Genomic DNA, 13,759 nt, shown 5'->3' on the forward strand with positions numbered 1-13,759 from the left:
AACATTGGTAGCTGAGACAGCAAACACACAGAACCAGCTGGACAGAAATACTTCCAGACGTTACCCCTGCAAAGTCTCCACTGGCTGGAGTTATTAAGCAAACCAGCTGGAGCAGGAGCAGCAGGCTTCTGTAACTGCAAGATCCAGCCATGACAGGAAGCCATGAAAACCATCCCTGGGCAGTGCAGCAGATGAGCAAGGAAACAAAGAGTTCACCAACCATGTCCAGAAAGTCAGTTCTTGCCATGCAGCACGACATTAAAGATTGAACTTTTTGAAAAAAAATCCAAACTTCACCTCCCCGCCCCTTCCAATAATTTGATCTTCTTAATTTAGAGTAATAATCTTCCAATAATTTGATCTGATTAATGTAGATTAATAATCTTCCAGTAATTTGACCTGATTAATATGCTGAATTTATTCTAAATTCAAAATCAAGTTCCAAGGATAGCATAGAAACTGATTCCCTATGAAGATATTAAATGGAGCCTGCTGACTAAACTGATGGTACTCTCTTCCTGAGCACTCTGGAAAACAAAGTCTTTCCTCACTCTTTGCCACATGGTATTCACAGAATAAGTGAAGGAGCTTTTTTTAGCAATATTTTTATGTCTTTCTGATTCATTCACCCTGTTCCTTGATCTTCTGCAGACACAAGACCCTCTGCAGATTGTAAAATACTTCCCCCTCTTCTGCCCTCCAGCATCAAGAATGCAAGATGAAAGATGCAAAACTTAAAGATGATAAAGTAAACTTTAGCACGGGATCAATTTAGTAATGTCCTTTATCAGCCTCACTATTCATGCTTTGCAACCACTATAGTTCACACTAACTTCATTTTCATCTTAATACACCGTACAGAAAAGCAGCCTAAATATACATCCCCAGATATAAAGCGTATAATCTGTAAACTACAGGAACAGGCAGATCATTTCCATTAGTTTCTTATGTAGCAAAAACCACAATTTACACCCAAAGCATATAATTATATTCAAATTCTAAAAGACAGTTTCGGAAGTACTTTAAATTCATAGTTTGGGGGAAAGTCACTCAGGGATATAAGAAGTTGTTTTAATGTGCAAAAACAACACACACACACAGGATGCAAGAGAACTAATAGACAAGAGTGGTGAGAGAGCCATGGTGAATCACAGGTCCCTTGCTCCAGCAGCTCCCTGGAGTTTGGCATAGCCAGCACTCTGCTAAAATGCCCTCCTGCTCCTTCAGAAACACCAGTGCTGGGATTTGGCACTAGAGCCTGTCCAGGCTTTAAAGCCATAAGGGATAACACTGCAAGGATCTATATTCACAATCTGAAGGTTTCTTGCTTGTCCTTCAAGAAGAGATACAAGCAGGCTGCTCTTTTAAGGTTCTCTGACATCTAAAGCCCAAGAGGACTACTAGGGTTTCATTCATTTCTGTGGATCCCTGCCAGAGATCTCAAAGCACACAGATGCACCAGAACTGCTTGCCTCACCTAGGTGAAAAAATGGTTTTCTCTTAATTTCACAGATGAGGAAAACAAGTCAGAAAGTAATGTCTTGTCAAGGTCGTACAACAAATCAGATCCATCAGTCAACTGCATGTTGTCTGGTGTGTCTTGGTGTACAGAGGTTACACATAAGACATGAAAATTTCTTTCTTTTTTTCTTTTTTTTTTTTTTTTTGCTAGTACAAATGACCTTCCATAGTTATCAAAGACCACCAGGACAGCAAGGGCAAAAACAAACAAGAAAACCAACCAACCAACCAACCAAACCCCAAAACAAGGCAGCCAATCAGCACAGGACTGTCATCCTGGGCAACTACACAGAGAGCTGGTCTTGTTAAGGCATAGCACATACATAGAAAAGAAAAAAAACAGAAGAATGGTCATCCTTTGCACTTCCCAAACAAAACTTCAAAACTACCCCTTGCACTAAGAAGCTCCAGCTCTTTATTTGGTTACCTTCTGTATGGGAAACCATGGGACTTCCCCATCACCAGCTGGAGACTATGATGTTCTTGTCAGTATTGCCACATTACATGACCTAGGTGCATTTTCCTCCTTCTAGTGAGGCATTTGGAGCTCCCAACAGCACAGTATATAATAATCCAGTGGCTGTCATAATACTGTTCAAGCATATATTTTCATGCCATGGCAAAAGAAGAGAAAGAAAAAGAAAACAAGAAAAACTAGCCAGTATTATTAGGAAAAAACCCATGTATTTTTAAATGCAGAAATATTATAAAAGGTAACGTTCTCATTGTGCAGTATTGTGACTACATAGCTGATGTCACATAACTATATATTCTTTACATCAACACCTATACAAAGCATACAGCAGGATCCTTCATCTGTCTTTGAAATGTAGTTAACTCTGCAGCAGAATGTGGCAGTTCCTTGAAAAGTCAGGGATGTATTATCCAAAAGCAGAAACAATAAAGAAAAGAAACCTCTCTCCAGTCTAAATTGCAAAGGAAATACAAGGAGGAAGAAAACCCTGATCTAATTCTGACTAGGACTAGCATTGTCCCTTTTTCAAAATGTGCTATGAGATACCGAGCAAGCACAACATTGCTTTCAGAGGAGGCTTTTTTACATGTCTTAAGAAACTATACCTTCAGCAGAATAGGTCTGAGCAACATTTCAAAGAGCACAAAGAGACATACATATATTAAATAAGACTAACAGGGTTCAACAATAAGTTTCTCATGTTCCAGATCTCATAAGATCATTGGAATCTCCTAAGAACAAGTACCAGGTGAACAGACTTTAACATCAGTTTTGGAGATCAATGCAAACTATTCCAAGTTGAGAACAGTTAATACAGTGCACAGAATGAGAAATCAAACACCTGATCAGAAATTGTTTCATAGAAAAGCATGCAAAGGATAAGTCAAATAGAAACCTCATTTTGAGGAAATAGCCTTTGTACATACCAGATTTTTTCCATATTCAACTACTGAAAACTGTGCTTTCTCAGAAGAGCTACAGAGTCAGCACAGGGAGGGAAAAGCCCAGCTATGATCACTTAAAACTCTAACTGAGTCAGTTTGGATGCTTTGATTTCTGGATAGCCAGCTTAAGATAATTTAAGGAAACTGCCTTTAAAAATAATTAATCATTGTTAACATCTCTGCAGAAGGGAATGTAAACATTTGGGCATACATTTGGCACTAGTCTTTGCCAAAAAATTAGGCTTCATTGTTGATAGGAAAATAAAGGCAGGCCATAGAAAGCAGACTGACTACTAGATTTTCACCTTTGCAGAACTTAATTGCAACCTTAATTTCAGCTCTGAGTGAAGTTAATTTTGCTGGATCGCTGACTGCTTTGTACAGAGCGATTTTTCCCATTTTGATAAAGCTACCAATCTGTGCTCAAAGTAATCTCCTGGTGAAGGAGGAATGGCAAAGGTCCTGCTTTGTACTGGGGAATGGGCAGTGCCAAGGATGGGGAATCTGTTTCCTCTCATAAGGAAAAGGCAGGATTGCAAGAACATAGAATCTTGAGATGAGGAATAGGTCACACTGGATGAGCAGCAAGGACATATGTATTTTAAAAAGCGTACACTGCTAGAGCTGTGTGTGGCAATCTTTGACACTGCTTTGCAGAATACCTGCCTATCTTATGGAAACACTCTCTTGATTTGTCCAAGCATTCACTCTCATTTGCTAATTTTCAAAAAGATATAAGAGAAGGAAATGCTTCATATAAATAACAGAATGTCTAAGAATTGATTCAGACCTGAGAGTTATACCCACAAGATCTGGTGATTGCTCACTACCAGTCCTCACAACAGACCTACACTTTTTCCTATGACTAGTGCAACAGCCCAGGGTAGCCTAGGCTCCACAAAGTGAAAATGAAGAGAAACTATCCTGTGCCCAGCATTGCTCCCACAGCTGCAGAGCAGTCCCTGCAGCCAGGGGCGACCAAGGCATCACACATCACCTCTGAGCACCTCTGCTGCACAGCCATTAAGGACAGCCAGAGAACAAACAGCCAGAGGAGGAAAAGAGAAAGTAAATTAATTAATTCATCACTAAGACCAAACACACACAAAATCCCTTCATTTTATCTGTCAACCAGAGGCACACATTATTCATCAGCTGAGGCCATGAGGATTGGAAAGAGGGGCTGTGAAGTCACTGCTGCAGGCTCCGGTAAAGCAGCTGACCCAGCACGGCGCTAAACAGCCCAGGGGAGACAGGATTCAGCTCATGTGAACTTTCAATAAACACTGCCCCAAATTTGTTCCTTCCTCTGTTTCACAAGCCCTTAGTGAAACAAAAAGGAATCAAGGATTTCCCTTCCTATTATTCAGGGATAAACATTCTGCTAGTCTAGGAAGGTCCTCACATGGAAAAAAGATTTGTTCTAACTTGCTGAAGTCCCCTGCCTGGCCAGGCTCACTCCTCTGCTGAGAAGGAGGTAAATCTGTTAGAAAGACTTTCTCCTTGAGAAGATGCACTGTGCCAAGTTTTGCATTTGCAGGTTGCAGCCCAACTACCAACTACCATAAAGCACCAGCTGGGTGATTTCAGAATTAACTCTTGTAACACCAGCACAGCAGTGACTGCCAGATCTGGGTCTGGTCCTGCTCAGGGTAAGCCACAAGAAGGTACTCCACTGATTTTAAAGGAGCACTAAGACACAGGCTCCAAACAAGTGCTCACTGCTCATGAGACATTTATTTTTCCTCTGTGCTAGATATTAATTTGCTTCTTCAAACAGATTGAAATCCACTGGGATGTAGGAGGAAAAAAGGAAAATATGTTTAAATACAAGACTGAGTCCCAGTGGTCAGCACTGTGGGGTTGGAAGACAACACAGCAGGGTGGCCATGATCCTGATCTGATTCCTTCCAAAACCAGTATTAATGTAGTCACTAAGCAGGGCAGCAATCAGAATGAATTTCTTATTTCTCTAGAAAAAAAACAAATTATCAAAATCCCAGGAAACACAGGGAGTGCACAGCCTCCTTAGAATCTGACTCCTCAACGCTGTTACAGATCCAAGTTCCAAGGGCCTCTGTTGTGCAACAGTGAAAGAACACACAAAAATAAACCATGCATGTTTCCAAGACCAGCTGTCTTTGTGGTCTCTTCTTCCTCTCTCAATCTGCCCACCTCATTCATCCTCTTATTCATGGCCAAAGGAGGTTTTTATGATAGCTTTGCTACAAGGCATGATGAGGAAAGAAAAAAAAAAAAAAAACTACAAAAAAAAAAAAATCCCACACAAAACCAAACCACTCACATTGACTTATGCATTAACCTGAGCTCCCTGAGTTCTCTATTTCCCTTGATTCCTTTCTGCAATGGGGACACCAAAAAAATGCCTGTTTCTCACTGAAGTTGATAACTGCTTTTGATCCTGACTCTTAAATGAGGATTTTCTTGACTTTCAGGGCAGATGGAAAAGCCATCAAGGAGAAAAGAGCTATCATTTCTTGACCAGGAAATATGCTGTAGACTCTCACACAGACTGCTGCCTGACTTTAACAGCACAGCCAAACACTATCACATTTTGTGACATCCTTCTCTCCTTTCTTCACAAGTGACCTAGAAGCCAGACTTTGCTATCCCCTTTCATCACAGAACTAAGCTACAAAAGCTGGGGGGTTGAAAACCTTTTGGGGCAGTGACTGGCTGATCCCTCATATTTCTTGCTTTAGCACAACAGGGACTCTCTCACATGGTCCTCAAGCATTGCTACAAATAACAGGGCTCCTGCTGCTAGTGATTAATAACCCATAACTGAGTTTCACATGGGTGGTGCTTAACAGATGGTCTCAATGTCTGGCATGGCATTGATTCCCTTTCCATGTGGGGCCTGAATGTTTCTCTTGCATTTTAGGATAGATGTGAACTTTGGAGCAGAAGTGGGAGTTTGATAGGCTGAAAGGATAGTGCCACTTGAGTCTGCAGAAATGGCTGAACACCTCCCATTCAACCTACTGCACCTAGTGCCACTTCAGTCCTGAGCCCTCGCCTCTGCAGCACGGTGCTATTCTGCAGTGCCCTGGGCTCCCCCTCCCACACTGCCAGAGCATCACGACCTACCTTGCAGAGCTCCCTGTCACCCTCTTCCAATGCCCTCCAGCAGCTCTGCCAGGGCACCTCCTGCTAGCACAGCCCTGCTCCGCTGGTGATCAGCTGTGACCTGCAGCATCTGCCTCCTGGCTGTGTTCCTGAGCCCTTTCCCCCTCCAGCGCTCCTCGGCTCAGATCTGCAATACCGAGCTTCTTCTACAGCTCTGCCAACGCACCTAGAGATCTCACTGGAGGTCCATTCATCGTTGTGCCATTTGAACCCTCCAGACTGCTCTGCTGGTCATCTGAACACTTATCTGGAGTGCTCCAGGTTTCAATACCCTCATAACCCTGACACAGCCCTGCCAGCACATCCTCATAGTCTCTGCTGCAGCCATGTCATGCGGCACCAACTGTGTCAGGGCTCTTCCTTCCTTCCTTCCTTCCCTTCCCTCTCCTTCAAAGTGTTCCTATGCTTCATTTCTGAAACTGGTTCTTCTTCTTCTGGCCCCGCACAAATGTGAATCTCTAGGTGAATACTCCTATGATGGAAGGCCAGACCTGACCCTGACCTGCAGCCCTGGAGGGAAGGGGCCAGGCCTTGGCCTGCCGGCCTCTCCCAGCTGATATGACTGACAACAGTCGCTAAGGACAAGGACAGCAGACAGGAGAAGGTGGAGATGAGGAAAAGCCCCCATGCCAGACAGGCCTAGGCCAACTCCTATCAGGGTGAGAAGACTTGAGAAAGCTGGTTAAGAGGCTGTGTAGGTCCAGCTGCTGAGCATTGCTCAGCATTTCAGGGGCACGATGCTGGCCCACTCACTCTCTCTTGGCATCTCAGACACCCTCTTCCCCTTCTCCCTTGCTGCCAGAGTGAAAACCTACTCCCTATTATTTCCTGCCCCAGGGTTTCCCAGGAAGACACTACCAGATACCAAGCAGGAAGCCAGGAGCAGGAATGAGACCTCGCCTTTTCCTTTGTACGCCCCTTTCTCCCCTCACCCCTGAACGCCGCGAGCGCGCAGGCAGGGGAGGAGCGGCGGCAATTCCCCAAGCTCGCGGCTGGCCCTCCCGCAGCCGGGCAACCGGGAAACCAGGGTGGCCGGCGGGGAAGCTGCGCTGCTGCAATGACCATGTCAGCCGCTACAAGCCAGGGAGTTAGTGCTTCCCCGTCGCAGGATCCCAGCGGGACAGGAGCGGATGCACTTCCGCCGTCCCGAGCTGTTCGGCGCTGACACAGAGCGACCCGAGCCCGTCCCGGCCCCCACCCTCCGTCCTGCTGGAGCACAGCGGCCCGGGAAGGTGCCTCTCGAAGGGTGCGTCCTCAGCCCTAGGCTCGGCTCGGGGGCAGGGGAGGAGTGGAGGGTTAATGGGGAGGGGGAAGAAATATGAGGGGCAGGGAGGACCCCCCTCCCCCGGAGACACAGCCATCGTCCCTGCTCCCCCTCTGCTGCTCCAACTGCTCTGCAAAAAGGTTAGAAAGAAACAAGAGTGGGAACCCACCGTGTCCTCCTCGGAGGGAGACAGGGGAGCGGTAGATAGAGATAGGCACAGAGTGGTGCTTGCTGCCGTGGAAGTGGTGCTCATACTGAGCGTGGGAAACAGACGAGGAAGAGGAGGCAGAAGAAGCCACGTTAGAGGAACTCCACACAGAGCTGACGATACATCCCCAAAAGAGGGAGCACATCCACAGGGTCCAGGCGGGGCGGCGTCCCGGGCAAATGCTGGGGTCTATTCTCAGGTGCATGGTCAAGGCACAAGACACCTACAGACGGGCAGTCTGAATTCCAGCCAGGGAGAGAGAATAACGTTCATGATGCCAGGGGACCCATGCTAGCAGAAAGGAGAGTCGCTTCCGAGGCTCTAGGGGCGTGCGTGTGTGCTCAAGAAGAAAAGAGACAGTGTGTGTGCGAGAGAGCGAGTGCTAGCGGGGAAGGGGAGGGATGGGGGAAGGTTAGTAACCACACAGAGACGAATAAGACGCGCCGTTTCCCAGGGCTGGATCTACTGTGGTAGGAAGCCCGCGGCCGTACCGAGCCTCCAGGAGTGCGCAGGAAAGCCGCACATGTCCGCACGAGGGTCCTGTTCAGGTTCCTCCAGGATCACGGGGTCCTTGAGGACTTTTCCCTGCCTGCGATTCCTGTCTCTCACTTTGCTGAGAGGGACTATTAAAAACGAAAAAGAAGAAATAAGCCAGGGACCCCAGGTAAATTTTTGATTTTTTTTTTTTTAATCCCAATTCCGGGGGGTTTCTCTTGCTTCTCCACTAGCAAGTGTTGCAATGCAGAACTGCTAGGACACGCACACGCGCGCACACACACACACACACATAGCAATCTAGATTATCATCCTCCTTCCACCGAATCCAGGCGACCGAGGGCTCAATCCGATTAACCCTGCGAGGCCGTCGAGCGCATCGCCAGGTCCTCCCGGGCGGGTTGGAGCGGGTTGGAGCGGCGGGGCGGGCGGCGCGGTGCGGGCGCGGAGCGAGCGAAGCCGGGGCTGGCTGCGGACGGGCGGCCGGCGCCAAGTGCGGCCAACTCGGCGGCGCAGGTGAAGCGCAGCCGGGGCGGCCGGGGAAGCGGCTCCGCCAATGGGCGAGCCGCATGCAAATGTCCCGGCGCCGGCGGGCCAATGGGAGCGGCGGGAGCGCTGCGCAGAGGGACTGGCTGGCTCCGGGGGGAGGCGGGGCCGGGGCGCGGCACCGCCCCCGCCATTCATGCGCTCGTATGGTCCCTCGCGCCCCCGGCCCCCGGGAACACCCGGCTCTGGAGCCGCAGCACGGGAACCGGAGCCCAGCACCCACCGGAGCCCCGAGCGGCCCCGGGCAAACCCGCCCACCCGGTCCGTGCGGGGACGGGACGTCCTCCCGTGCCGCCGTCCCGCTGCGCCCCGGGGCCAGCCAGCGCGGGGAGCCCTCGGCCGCGGCGCGGGAATGGATGCGCTAAAGTGCCACCGTCCCGCAGCGCCCGCCTGTCCCAGGGCTCGTCCTGCAGCCGCACCTGCTCAGGAGCAAAGGAAGAACCAGGAACGACCGCGCTCTTTAAAACTCCCTACGGCTCTTACCGGTTTTTTTAAATTTTTTTTTTTTTTTTTTTAAGGCTCCAACAACAATAGGTATAGTCCAAGCAGGTGTATCTGCACTTAATCCTCGGAGAGTGAGGAATGCAGGCGGAGTTTGCAGCCCATAAATTAATAAACAAATGCAGTAGCTTTATCAAGTAATTTACTGCCTATCAATTTGCATGGCAAAAATCCCCAGCCACGGTGGGGAAGGCAAGCACCAGGAGTGAAGTGACTTACACAAGATCACTCAGGGAGTCAATAAGGAGCTTTAGAAAAGGAGCCAGCCTGCCCCAGGACTCACCTTACACTGCACTGCCTCCTTCCCTTTCATTTATTCATACAAACGAATAAATTGTTTATGACTGTAAGTTTTTGTTTTCCCCTCTAGAGCCGTGTTTGTAGGTGTGCACACATGCGCCTCTGAAAGCTGCTGTTTGACTCGAGTATTCCCTAACACTGAGGTGCTCTGTTTTCAGTCATTGATCTCAATTTGGTACATGTCAGTAACTTGTAATGATCAGCCTGAGTTGCACACCTAAAACTATTAGTTGAGCCTGATATGCTTGTAATTTATTTTCTAGTAACTTACAGTATAAGTGATCTAAATCAGGGGCTAAAGCATCCAGAAATGCTTTGCTGTTTTGCTGGGTTTAATCAGGGATTGTGAAAAGCAAGAATATTATCTTCACATTTATCTCACATCTGCCACCTAAGAATCTCAGAGTGCTTTAAAATCTTTTATTAATGAAGCCATTCAACAGCTTTAGGTATTGCTTTGCCATTCTGTAGATAAGGAAACAGAAGCTCAGTCATGTTGAGCCAGTGAGTGACTGATAGACATGGGAACTGAACAGACACTGAGATTCTCCCTCCCAAGCCCTACATGCCGTTATTATAAACTGTTTGACTGATTTGGTGGCCATTTGCTAGCCTTAAAGCGTGAATATCAGCTTTCCTGACAATGGGACACACAGGTGGAGACAGGACTGAGTAACCTGCAGTGCAGGTACCTCCTAGATGGCAAGTTTGCGGTGCCATACAGAGGGCACAGAGCAGTTTTATCTGTGCAAGACAACTTTTCCTGGCCTTGAGGTTTTTTTGAGAAAACTGAGGTTGCTGCCATACATGTGGTGGGATACCACATACATATATATATATGTACTTGGGGAAAGGGGGGAATATAACCTGTCACAACACCTTGAAGGGCTGCTGACCCATGAGTCAGCACCCTTGAATCCCTCATCACAGAAGTCCTAATTTTCACACAGTCCTCAGACAAAGTGCTCTGAAAAATTTATTGTGTAGTTAAGCTGTAGGGAGCGTGATTTAGGGGAAGAGGGGAAGGACAGGTATTAAATACACATCACTGAGTATCAGATTTGTAAAATAAAAGAAATCTGAATGAGTTTCAGACCCAGATAATTATAAGCAATGCAACAACTACAGCATTACAAAAAGGACAGAATGTGTCACACATTACAGGATCAGTCAAAGGGGCTACAGGTTTTACAGGTTTAAACATTGAGGACTCAATGCTGCTTTTCCAGGAGACAGGGGTGGAAAATTCATTACGTTGTGTGGAAAATATATATGTTTTAGAAAGTGCAATTCTAGAGATAAGGGCAGGGGAACTGCATGGATACACTTCTTGCCCCTGTCCTGCAGCTATTTGCCCTATTACTGAAAGAGAAGAAAACAGAAGAGGTTGTTTCTTTGACTAAACTGTGGTAGCATCCTTCAGCTTTTAATTCCCCTTTAACAGTCCAACAGGCCACATCCTCTTCTCCATACTCAATCCCCTGTTCATGCTGCCCACCAACCTCCTACCTGTGGGAGGCAGAACCCTCAAAGGCCAATAAATTACCAAGCTCAAAACCAAATCACTGATCCTTTTCTTCATTCAGTCTGCCACCAATCCTTCCCCACATACAGAGGTACCAGCTTAGGTGCTGGTAGGACATACAAAGGTGAGCATCACTTCAGACTGCCCTGGCCAGAGACAGAAAATGCCTGGACAGTCCATGAACAGGAGAAACAGAGTGGCTGTGTGTTGGCCCTCTGATGGGGATTTGCTCTACATTCTGCCTACCAGCCTTCCTTTGCTGGAAACCAGTGGTTAAACTGCCTTAGGCAAAAATGAGAAGGGCCAAGAAAACCAAACTCTAGGAGTACACCATAAAAATAAATAATGAAGAAAGGCAAAACCTGTGAAGCTAGCTATAAATACATCATTGGATTCTGGTGACACCGTAAAGTACTGGAACTTCACTCTGCCTTGCTTTATGAGATGTCAGTGGATGTATTTACTGCCCTGTAGTTCACAGGTGACTCATTTATTTAGCAGCACCACTGCAAGAAAAGGGCAGATTTCAATTGCAGTCTTCCTCTTGGGTGGCAAGGGGAAGTTTATAGTCAGAAGTGACGTTTCAACATTATTCCCATTAGATTTACTTCAGAAGAGGCTGGCTTTGTTGTATTAATATTAGTTTATTTGATCTGGGTAAACATAGAGTCTTTCTAAATGCTCTTGTGTCTTCAGAACCAAGATGGAATCCCTTAAAGGATAATGGTTTCCATGATATGTTGTGCCCTACAAATATGAGAAAAGTCTTGTTTCCTACACAGCTGTTTCTTTTATTAAAAGAGCAGAGGGCCACTATAATCTGCAGAAATGAGAAATAATAAAGCAATTGTTTCTGAGTTTTAGAATCCCAGAAGGAGACCCAGTCATCTTCAAGCCCAGTAAGGGTTTGTACTCCACCTTATTTAAAGGAGCAAGTACAACTTTCTCTATGTTTCCTATTAAATCTTAGCTATTAATTACTTTGCTGCACTCAGAACTGAGAAATCAGTGCTGCTGTAAAATCACAGATCTTTTAAACTGGATCCAATGGGGAAAGTCGATTAGCATTTATCAGTGCAGGGTGCCTGCCAGAGAGAGGACAGCTTTGCTTCCACCAGTAGAAGCTAACAAGGTACAGTGTTAGTCAGTGCTTTGGTATATAATAAGGTTAAGAGAATAAGGTCAGCTAGAACAGCCTGTCACCCAGAAGCTTTTGCCAGACTGAACTGCTTCTCTCAAGGTTCAAAACAGATCCATTATTTTTTTTAATGTACTTTTCCAAAAACAAGGAGGGTGAAAATATGTCATATATATGACGTTAAAATACAGTTTAAAATAAACTAAACTAAAATAAAATAAACCAGAGGGAATTGCATGCTGTAGAGAGCTTAGGACTGGAATATAGACACCTTTGTCTTTAGCAAGCTACTTCAAATTCTGCTGACAACAGCAACAACCAAAAATCTGGTAAATTCCTCAGCACTGCTGGCAGAATTAACTGCTCTGAGACTAGTCCCTGGTGCCCCACTGTCCTTGTCATCACTGTCTCTCTGCAGGCAGCCTCAAGAGGCAGGACCCAGCAGCACCAAAAAATTATCAGTGTTTGCTCATCCAGAGCGAAAGGGGAGGGTTGCTCCAGGACAGGGCTGAGAAGTACGCACACAGCTGCTGATATGCAGTACTTTTCTTGTGTGCAGTACTTTTTTTGCATATAACCAAGTTGCTGCAGTCTCTGTTCTCAGCTTTATTCTGTATCTGGGAAAAAAAAAAAAAAAAAGAAAATAAAAAGGAGCAACCTTTTCTCAGGGCTTCTGTGCTTTCTTTTAAAAACCACTGAGTCCAGTTACCCGCAAAAGTTGAGGCATATGCCTTACATGTTACCAGTAACAAAGGTCAGGTATTCTCTTTTCTGCTCAGCTTCAAGGGACCCCACAGATTGCCAAAAGCAACTAATATAGAAGCTTTAGAGCCTAGTTTTGCTCTCATTTATGTCAGGGTGAATAAACTCAACACAGCCAGTTGATTGACATCAGTGAAGGGAAATCTGACCCTTGGTGTTCATTTGTGAGAAGAAAAATGCAAGTTGATTACAACCAGGTAGTCTGGGCTAGCAGTAAGTTAGCCAAAAGCAATGGTAACCACTGAGACACAAATTCAGTTCTATCAAACATCCAATTTAAGGGCCAAAAAATCTCATAAAGTTCAGACTCTCTGACACATCTAGAGTCCTATGTTGGTGGAAATAAGCAAGAACAAGTGCATGGGCACACAAATACAGCAACATGTCTCTTTTTGATAAGCATTAATCAACTATAATTGGAAAAGAGGCAATGTCAGGATTTGCTAATGCAAACTGACAATAACATGGTAAGATTGCCTGTTTGCTGGATAATGTGCAAAGGACGATCCACTGTACTCAGCAATATGCAAACTAACACAAGCTGAGAGTCCCTTCCCTGGAGAGATTACAGACTTGCTGGAAAGGCATGAGCCAACATATGTCAGAACAGCTTTATGAGCAAACAGTACCTTTTCTTGGCCAAACTCTCCTAGTCTGTAAACCTATGAGAATGGAAGACACTGGCACTAGTGCCTTGACACAGGAGTGTCTGGCCCATGCTTTCAGCCCTGAGCATGGGAGTTCTTCACTTCCTCATCCCTGGGAATCCTCCTTCACAGAATGTGCTGCAGAGATACCCCTAACCACCTGCACAAAGTACCAGCAAGCATCCTCTCTCCCAAAGCTGCCTCAAAAATGAGGACAAAATCCTTCCCACACCTCAGATCTCCAGCAGATCAGCAAGTATGAATGGGATTTGTGTTAAATAAA

General features: G+C 46.0%; 1 protein-coding gene across 26 annotated transcripts in view; it reads right to left on the reverse strand.

The window, feature by feature from the left end:
• Nucleotides 1-13,759, reverse strand: part of NRXN3 (neurexin 3) — a 967,492-nt gene that overhangs the window by 345,417 nt on the left and 608,316 nt on the right. For 5 of the 26 annotated variants that reach the window (XM_071426716.1, XM_071426712.1, XM_071426715.1 and 2 more), the window contains exon 1: nt 7,524-8,023. The exons of the other annotated variants lie outside the window; for them this stretch is intronic. In XM_071426716.1, the coding sequence (XP_071282817.1) occupies nt 7,524-7,767 (244 nt within the window). In that variant the 5' untranslated portion in view covers nt 7,768-8,023. Of the gene's footprint in view, nt 1-7,523; nt 8,024-13,759 lie in introns of those variants that run through there. 26 annotated transcript variants of the gene reach the window in all.

This window comes from Agelaius tricolor, unplaced genomic scaffold (assembly GCF_023055355.1).
Source record: "Agelaius tricolor isolate 1412-34295 unplaced genomic scaffold, bAgeTri1.0.p SCAF_5, whole genome shotgun sequence".
In the NCBI taxonomy this organism is placed as follows: domain Eukaryota; kingdom Metazoa; phylum Chordata; class Aves; order Passeriformes; family Icteridae; genus Agelaius; species Agelaius tricolor.